The sequence below is a fragment of the Crocuta crocuta genome, unplaced genomic scaffold (genome assembly GCF_008692635.1).
Source record: "Crocuta crocuta isolate KB4526 unplaced genomic scaffold, BGI_CrCroc_1.0 scaffold186, whole genome shotgun sequence".
Lineage (NCBI taxonomy): Eukaryota > Metazoa > Chordata > Mammalia > Carnivora > Hyaenidae > Crocuta > Crocuta crocuta.
In genome coordinates this window covers 7,901,402-7,910,944 of record NW_027551569.1, presented here as the reverse complement: position 1 = coordinate 7,910,944, position 9,543 = coordinate 7,901,402, and the positions used below count along the sequence as shown (strand labels likewise).

At 43.4% G+C, this 9,543-nt stretch overlaps 2 protein-coding genes across 2 annotated transcripts in view; one reads left to right on the top strand and one right to left on the bottom strand.

Annotated features, from left to right (window-relative positions):
• The window catches only part of HEATR4 (HEAT repeat containing 4), a 45,397-nt gene extending 42,787 nt beyond the window's left edge, over positions 1 to 2,610 (bottom strand). Inside the window, exon 1 of the mRNA XM_077750849.1 lies at positions 2,536 to 2,610. The gene's annotated coding sequence lies outside the window, so the exon portion shown is untranslated. The remainder of the gene's footprint in view (positions 1 to 2,535) is intronic.
• On the top strand, positions 2,426 to 8,394 carry LOC144220544 (acyl-coenzyme A thioesterase 1). The gene is made up of 3 exons (XM_077750851.1): positions 2,426 to 2,996; positions 4,585 to 4,787; positions 7,142 to 8,394. The coding sequence occupies exons 1-3, from the start codon at positions 2,426 to 2,428 to the stop codon at positions 7,724 to 7,726; spliced, it is 1,359 nt and encodes a 452-aa protein (XP_077606977.1). The 3' UTR covers positions 7,727 to 8,394.
• The last annotated feature ends 1,149 nt before the right edge of the window (positions 8,395 to 9,543 follow it).

The window sequence follows — 9,543 nt, the reverse complement described above, 5'->3', positions numbered from 1 at the left end:
TTGTACAACTGTTGGTCTCTGCTTGGGCCTTTTTGTTTTTTAATTTTTTTTAATGTTTTATTTTATTTTTTGAGAGACAGAGAGACAGAGCATGAGCAGGGGAGGGGCAGAGAAAGAGAGGGAGACACAGAATCCAAAGTAGACTCCAGGCTCTGAGTTGTCAGCACAGAGCTGATGTGGGCCTTGAACCCACGGACATGATATCATGACCTGAGCTGAAGTCAGACACTCAACTATCTGACCCAAGCACCTCTCTGCTTGGGTCTTGATCTCCCAGTCATGGATTTGGGCCCTGCTCTGGGTGCGAAGACCACTTAAAATGGTTAAAATGGTAAATTTTATGTTGGTATATTTAAATTTGCCAATTTAAAAATTAAACAATTTAAACAATTTAAAACAAATTAAACAATTTAAAAAACTGTTTAATTATAAAAGCTATGTTATTTCTGATAGAAATTCTGGACAAAGAAGAAAATGAAAACTACCCAAAATACAGGACACCTGGGTAGCTTAGTTGGTTAAGGGCCCACCTTGATTTCAGCTAAGGTCATGATCTCACAGTGGTGGGATCATGCCCCACAGGATCAAGCTGAGCCTGCTTGGGATACTCTCTCTCTCCCTCAGCCCCTCCCTCGCACGCACTTGTGTACCATTTCTCAAAATAAACAAACAACAACAACAAAAAAGACATTTAAAGCATAATGGTTCAGAGCACAGACCCTGGAATCTGATTGCAAAGATATAAATCCCAGTATTTAAAGTTGTTTGATCTTTAGCAAATCATTTCATCTATCCAGGCCTTAATTTTCTTGTAAGGATTAAGAACTAGCTATTATTATTTACTTTCTTTAGTTTCTGTGCACAAAATACACTGAAATATCCCACAGGACCAGTGCAAAAGCAGTTAAAGCTATAGGGAGTTGCATGTTTAATGACCAGCAAGACATAAGAACATTTGAAACTAAATAAAAAGGTTTGGTTGGGAAAGTCCTTGGGTGGTCTTATTGTGAGCAGTGGCAAACACAGGTTTTGTGGGCTTGAAAATCATGAATGTAAAATCAAATACAAGGCCTTGGTAAGGCCTTGAAGTTAATTTGATGAAAAATCCACTACTGGGTAGAACCCACAGCTTATGAAAAGGTGGGGAGCCTGTGTGGCTCAGTTAGTGGTGTCTGACTTCCGCTCAGGTCATGATCTTGCAGTTCGTAGGTTCGATCCCCATATGGAACTCTGTGCTATCAGCATGGAGCCTGGAGCCTGCTTCGGATTCTGTATCTCCCTCTCTCTCTCTGCCCCTCCTCCCCCATTCGTGTTCTGTGTCTCTCTCTTTATCTCAAAAATAAATGTTAAAAAAAAATTTTTTTTTTAAACTTGACTTAAAATAAAAGTGGGGAAAAGGTGAAATGCCCTGGATGAGAGTGATCACGTTTGCCTAAATACAGCAACTTGACAGTGCGCTATGATTTCATTTGGCTATTTTTACACCTCTAGGGAATGAAGTTGAGGTCACACAGCTAATAAGACTGCAGGGCCCTAAAATGTAGGATAGTGTAGAAGATAAGCATATACACAGGTAAATATATAAGCAAAATACCACAATGCACACTTTTAATGAAATGCCCTATAATTATTAAGGGGAGTGAATCAGCTAACAAATTGATAAAACTTGTCTTAGCCATTGAAAGCCAGCCCCTATCCAGCCAACACTGCACAAGCCAAAGAGCTTCTGAGAAGCAGAACTAGGAAATTCTTACCCCACATAAAAAGTGCAGGTTTTTCAGTGGGTAGAGCAAGTTCATGTGTATCTATTTTCACTCTTTCTTTATTATTTATATTTGAGAGAGAGAGAGAATGCACAAGCCAAGGAGGGGCAGAGAGACAGACACAGAATCTGAAGCAGGCTCCAGGCTCTGAGCTGTCAGTACAGAGCTGGACCTGGGACTCAAACTCACCGAGTTGTGAGATCGTGACCTGATCCGAAGTCAGATGCTTAACCCACTGAGCCAGTCAGGCGCCCCTTTGGCTCTTTCTTTTAATGTTTTATTTATTTGTGTGAGAGAGAGACAGCGTGAGTAGGCGAGGGTCAGAGAGAGAGGGAGACACAGAATCTGAAACAGCCTCCAGGCTCTGAGCTAGGTGTCAGCACAGAGCCCGACGCGAGCTTGAACCCACGAACTGTGAAATCACGACCAGAGCCGAAGTTGGACGCTTAACCGACTAAGCCACCCAGGCGCCCCTGACTTTCTTTTAATGGTGAGCTACTGACCTGATCAGCAGGGGTCTGGCCCTTCCAAGCTCAATTTGGCGGGCTGCTTGGCCGCACTGGGCGCTCAGCATACAGTTGAGGCAACCTGCCACTAGAGGGTCTCTACCCGTTTCTAACTTTCTCCACTGTGTTCTGAAAAGTCCAAAATCAGAAAGCAAAATGGTGGCCTCCTCTGCAGCTATACTGCGAGCTTCTGGACTCCGCCTATGGGGTCAGCTGCCAGGCTCTCCAAAGCTATGGTCTGGTGGCCGGGTCTCGTGGGCACCTACCCGGAGGATAGCGACCTGGAGCCTGGAACCTGAGGGCCGCAGCAGCTGGGACGAGCCGGTGCGCATCGCCGTGCGAGGTCTGGCCCCGGGACAGCCCGTCACGCTGCGCGCGTCCCTGCGCGACGAGAATGGCGCGCTCTTCCGGTCCCACGCGCGGTACCAAGCGGACGCCGGCGGCGTCCTGGATCTGGCGCGCGCGCCCGCGCTGGGCGGCAGCTTCACGGGGCTCGAGCCCATGGGGCTGCTCTGGGCCCTGGAGCCCGAGAAGCCCTTGGTGCGGCTGGTGAAGCGGGACGTGCAGACGCCCTTCGCCGTGGAGCTGGAGGTGCTCGAGGGCCACGAGCCGGAGGCCGGGCACCTCCTGGGCCGGGCGGTGCTGGAGCGCGCCTTCCTGCGGCCGGGGGTGCGGCGGGTGCCGGTGCGCGAGGGCCGGGTGCGCGCCACGCTCTTCCTGCCGCCAGGTGAGTGCCTTGTGCCCCAGGCTGTTCTGTACGCCTTTATCTGGTCTCCTGTACGTGTACCAAGAGTAAGGAGGTAGCTCCCGACATTGCACAGGTCTGTGGGGACGTTAACGTGTATCCTTCCTGGAGAGGTGGCTCTGTTGCTCCAAAACTGAGAGGTCAGTTAGAAGACATCATAAGGAAATGGAAAAGACAGTTGTAAGTAAAAGCAAAAACGTTTTATAGGTAGCTCCAAGTTTTTAATGATTTTTAAAATAGTTTCTCAGTATAGCAAGTTTGCTTCTAATTCCCACAGTATATGAAGGTTAAGAAAATTGTGTCGGTTAAGCGTCTGACTTTTGGTTTTAGCTCAGGTCATGATCTCAGGATTGGTGGGTTCGCATCCACCTCTGCGCTGATAGTGAGGAGCCTGCTTGGGGTTCTCTCCGCCCCCCTCCTCCTGTACTCTCTTTCTTTCGTTCAAGGAAAAAGAGGGGGAGGAAGAAAGGGAGAGGAAGGAAGGAAGGAAGGAAGGAAGGAAGGAAGGAAGGAAGGAAGGAAGCAGTTGTTTCCCTTAAAAAAAGTCAACATGGATGAATCTCAAAAAAGAGTACTGAGTGAAACAGATCCCAGAACACATTCATATCATTCCATTCAGATAAAACTCAAGAAAAAAGGCACAAAAAAAATATTGTTTAAGGTGCATGTATTAGTGGTAATACTGTAAAGAAAATTAAGAGAATGATAAAATTCAGGTTAGTGGGAAGGAAGGGAAGTGGCACAGATGCTCAGGGGGCTTGGATACTGAGTGCTGAGTTATTTCTTAAGGTGTTAGGTATAAAGTGTTTGCCTTATCATCATTCAGATTTTGCATGTTAAGTATAAACTTTTTGTGTAAATGGTGAAAATGTCCAATAAACTGAGTCAGCTTAATGTATTTGAGATTCATTCATGCTCCATATATCCAATAGTTTCTTCTTGTTTCTTAGTAGTACTCCATTCTATGGGTATACTTCAGTTTTATTCATTCAACATTTGAAGTACTGGGGTTTCCAAGCTGGGTTTCAAGTCTTTGGAGATTATGAATAAAGTCACTACAAACTCTTGCATACAAGTTTTTATATGTACACACATTTTCATTTCTCTTGGGTAAGCACCTACTAGTGAGATTGTGAAATCATATGATTAAGTATGTTTACCTTTGTAAGAAATTGCTCAACTGTTTTCCACAGTGGCTGTATTATTTTGCATTTCCACCATCAACGTATGAGGGTTCCACTTGTTCTACATGCTCTCTGGCATTTGGCATTGTCACTTTTTGCAGGGCAGTGGGCAGTTTGCTGTTTTCATTGTCTGCTTGTAAATTATTTTTAGTTAGAAAAGTAGTGTGTACTTGTTGTAAAAACTCTGTGGGGCTTAGAAGTCCTGGGTATAGGGGAAATGTGGATTGAGCCTATGCCATTGTCTGGATCTTTGAAGACCAAAGTCTTCTAGCATCTCTGATTGTCAATAGAAAACTTTGACATCACCAAGTAGACAACGCATGGCTTTTGACACCACTGCTAAGAGTTTCAAGAATAGTTTAGTTTTGTGTTTTGTTTCTTCACAGAACCTGGGCCCTTCCCTGGAATTGTTGACATTTTTGGAGTTGGAGGTGGCCTTCTGGAATATCGAGCTTGTCTGCTGGCTGGGAAGGGTTTTGCTGTGATGGCTCTAGCTTATTATAACTATGAAGACCTCCCCAAGAGCATAAAGACCCTCCACCTGGAGTACTTTGAAGAAGCTGTGAACTACCTGCTGGATCACCCTCAGGTTGGAATGTCTCTAGGTTTTGTGATCCGTGTATTGGGTGTTCTCATAGCTGCTCTTGGTTTTCATACAACTTGACAAATTCACGACAGCTACTCCCAATACCCAACACACACTACCATTTATAGTTACTTCTTGTAGACAGTTTCTCTGCAATTATATGCTATCATATATCCTGCTACTAAAGATGTTCTTTGTTGGTTTGGAATTTTAAATTTCAGTATTTTATAGTATATCATAATCAGTCCAAACACACTTGAGAACCCTAAGTTCGATACAATAAGTAGAGGGAAAGGGGAAGGGAATCACTGTCTCCAGAGGTCCCTAGGTTAAATGTTTGCTTATAACAATGCTCTCTTCTTTGTGGCCCCTCTTGAGAATACAGTATTAAAGGAAGAACTGGGCAGCCAAAGAAGCTCGTTATTAGTAAGTGTTTTTTGGCTTTATAGGCTCACAGTATCAGAGGATCAGAAGATAAACCTTACTTAGTTTACAATTCAGAGCTCACAGTGGATGGGAAGCAGTGGAACTCTTAGAAAAGGTGATAGAGTATAAATGGCACCAGCACAAGATGTAGATAGACAAAAGTTAAAGTTAAATATAAGTTTGATTTCACCAATTACTAAGTAGTTCCATGACCTAGGGGCCTCCTTTTCCTCCAAAAAATTGGGATGATGATAATATATCATTTAATTCCTAGTACTTTTCTTTTATGAGGAGTAAATGGTTGAAACCAGTCAAGGGTGCTATTGGAGAACTCATAAGGAAAAAAGACTGCTGTTCACAGGTGACTCAAATGGCCGTTTGTTTGTTTGTTTGTTTGTTTTTTAAGTTTATTCATTTGTTGAGAGAGAGAGTCTTAAGCAGGCCCCTGCTTAGCATAGAGCCCAATGTGGGGCTTAAATTCAGGATCCTAAGATCACGACCTGAGCTGAGATCAAGAGTTGGATGCTTAACTGACTGAGCCACCCAGGTGCCCCTCAAATGGCCACTTGTAATAAAAGATTTTGGTAACTGTGGCAAGAGAAGTCCTTGTGAAATAGCACAAACCCAAACTACCCTGAGGGGATTAGGTAGACAAGGGAAGATGAGAAGAACAACTACAGACAATTTTGTCTCCACAAATTTTGCTGTAAAAGAGAGTAGAAAACTAGGGCAGAGTGGATGTGAGGTGGAGGGACTGTGGTGAAAATATAAGAGGTACTAGAGCATTAAGTATGCTGATGGTAATGGGCCAGTAGAGAAGAAAGTTATGAAAGAGTAGAGGGAGATGATGTTAATTGTAGGAGTGAAGTCCTGGAGAATGAAAGTAGAGGAGATCCCAAGTACAAGCAGCAGGTGGCCTTTGATAAGCACAGAGGTGCTTCTTTGTAAATGGAAGAGAAGGTATAAAGCTTTAGTTCACATGGAACTAAGTAGATCTCACAGGGGAGAATGAGGAGCAGTTCCTACTGGACTATTTATTTTCTATATATTTCAGTATGAAGAGCTGAAAATGAAAGGAACAAGGTTAAAGGTTAAGGGGATTAAGGAGGTAGGAGGTGTGACACAGTCTTTTAGAGAAATGGAAAGCACACATAAATGAAATGTGGCACGATGGTTGGGAAATATGGATGCTTATCTGAAATTTGTGGTTATGAAATGAAAGTAAGATCTGTCATCATAAATGTGTATTTTTTTTTCCCAGCAGCATTCACTTGCACAAGTACAGGCCTGGAGGAAGTGAATGCAGGGGGGGTTGACCAAGGTTAGTGTTTTTCCAGGCAAGTATGACCAGAGGCAGAGAGGTATTAGAGTTAAGGCTTATAAGGAAGTGATAATAACAAAGAAGCTTGAAATCTAAAGTAAATGAGTGGCAAGTAAGAACACAAGAGACATACTGGTAGTTAAAACTACAGTGGTAGTCAGGGCCACCAAGAGGTAGAAATGGATGGTACAAGAATGGTTGACCTGGAATTAGGGAAGATGGAATCAGAGAGTAGCCTGAAGCTGAGGTTTTAGAGATGATCTACTCACTGATGATGACTTGGTTTATGTTACGACAGTGGGAGTGGATGGCTGGAGCTGGGTAGAGAAAAAGATTATTGTTTATTATTGTTTAAATTTGAGGTCAAGAAATTCAGAAGCCAAAGTATTTACTATATCCTCCACATGGTTTTTGAAGTCACCAAGAATGATGATGGAGAACTGTGGAAAATAAGACAGAGAGGAAGAAAAGTAAATACCCCAAAGTTGTAACATTGGCAAATGGTAGAGCCCAGAATCCAGCTCAGTTCTGCGTGGTTTCCAATTCCAGGCACTACTGATCACATTCCACTGTTCATGGACTCATTCTCCTCTCTCTATCCTTTTCTCAGGTAAAGGGTCCAGGAGTAGGGCTACTTGGGAGTTCCAAAGGAGGTGATCTCTGCCTCTCCATGGCCTCGTTCCTGAAGGGCATCACCGCTGCCGTCATAATCAATGGCTCTGTGGCCAATGTTGGGGGAACCTTACGCTACAAGGATGAGACCTTGCCTCCTGTGGGCTTGGACCCAAGTCGAGTCAAGCTGACCAGAGACGGCTTGGTAGACATTCTGGATGTGTTGAATAGCCCTTTGGAAGGACCTGACCAGAAGAGTTTCATTCCTGTGGAAAGGGCTGAGAATGCCTTCCTGTTCCTAGTAGGTCAGGATGACCACAACTGGAAGAGTGAGTTCTATGCTAATGAGGCCTCTAAGCGCTTACAGGCCCATGGTAAGGAGAAGCCCCAGATCATCTGTTACCCTGGGACAGGGCACTATATTGAGCCTCCTTACTTCCCCATGTGCCAGGCTTCCCTACACACCTTGGTGGGCGGTCCTGTCATCTGGGGAGGGGAGCCTAGGGCTCATGCCATGGCCCAGGTAGATGCTTGGAAGCAGCTCCAGACTTTCTTCCACAAACACTTGGGTGGGAAAAGTTAGGTAGACTCTCTTGAAAATATAACCCAGTATTTGAAGGTTGTGAGTGTGAGACTAATACATGCTAAGTATCAATGAAAGACAGTTCAGCTGAAGTATTATGGTAAAACTGTTGGGTTTTCATTCCTTTCTCTTTAAATAACACTCCTATTAAAAATAGTCTCTGGGGAATAAGTTTAGGAATTCCCTGTGCTTACACCAGTGGGTTAACAAGGTTTAGGATGAAAGCATCCAAGATTATGTAAATAGGGGCAAACGCACCCCCAGCATAGTACAAAAGCAGAAAGCTGCTTTCACAGGACAGAAGGTCCAGAACAGGTAAGTGAGTAAATAGGGTGAAGTTGCCCAGAGCAGAGCTAATTAGCAAAAGAAAGGTGCCCTGTTTACCATGAGGAAGCATGCTCTATGTGTCTTATCCCCTAGGCAAGTTAAGATAAACATACACAGTGCCTCATGCCCGTCATAAGCAACCATCCACTCAGTGCAGATTTTGTTCTGCATTGACCCAAACCCCTAACACCGAATATCTTCGAAACCCCCTTTCTCTCACACACAAGTTAATGTTCAAGGTTTCATGGTCTCTTTGTGAATGTCCATCACGTTTGTAAGCCTTCTGATCCTAATAAAAATGGAGCAGGGGCCCTTACTTGGGGCTCTTGTCCCCTCCTGGACATTAGCCTCTCTCGCATTTAATTCTGCGTCCACTCTCTTGCTAGACAAGAGAGAACTCCAGACTCAAAGTCTGTGACAAGTCTCATACAAACAATGTCAGGAATGAAAAGAGAGCCTTAAGTATAAGCAACTTTAGTTAAAGCTTAAATATTGGGACATTACAGATAAAGCTACTGTTTCCTTTCAGTGCTCTCAGCCTTGTCTCCACTGTCGGTGAGCAAGAATTCCTGTCAGACCATAGGTCCTTCTAGCTGGACCAAGAATCAAATTGACATGAGACATATTAATAGAAGAGAATCAAATTTGATAGCATATGCACAGGAAATATACACAGACATGGAAATATATTTACAATTATAGAAAAAGAAAAGGAAGATTATTAAAACTTTTTTTAATGTTTATTTTTGAGAGAGAGAGAGAGGCACAGAATCCAAAGCAGGCTCCAGGCTCTGAGCTGTCAGCATACAGCCCAACATGGGGCTCAAATACACGACCGTGAGATTATGACCTGAGCCAAAGTCAGACACTCAACCGACTGAGCCATCCAGGTGCCCCAAGGAGAGGAAAATTATTAAGATGTAAACATGGAAACATGATCTTTTTTTAAAAATATGGATTAGATTTATATTATTTATATATCCCATCCTCTTTTGTTTTTTCATTGTATTTTTCTAAATTACTACATTACTGAGAATCCTGCCTCAGATTCAGATAGCACCTAAATAAATAAAATGTCATTTTGAAAAAAGCTCTTAGTAAGGGTGCTAACTAGAGGCTTGTGGTCTCTGGCTCTGCCAAGTCAGGACTAAAATAGAAGAAAATTGAAAGCTAAAAGAAACAAAAAGCAGGGTGCCTGGGTGGCTTAGTCAGTTAAGAACCCGACTCTCGATTTTCATGATCTGCTGGTTGGTCAAGCTCTGCATCAGGCATCTCACTAGCTGTTGAACCTGCTTGAGATTCTCTCCCTCTCTCTTCCTGCCCCTCTCCCTCCTTGCAGGAGTGCATTGGGTCTCTCTCTCACTCAAATAAACTTAAAAAAAATAAAAGAAACAAAAATCTATGAAAGACTGGAAGAGTTTGTTTTCTTTCTTTTCTTTTTTTTACATGAAGAAAATGTGCTGCTTATAGTTTCTAGTCTCCACTAACCT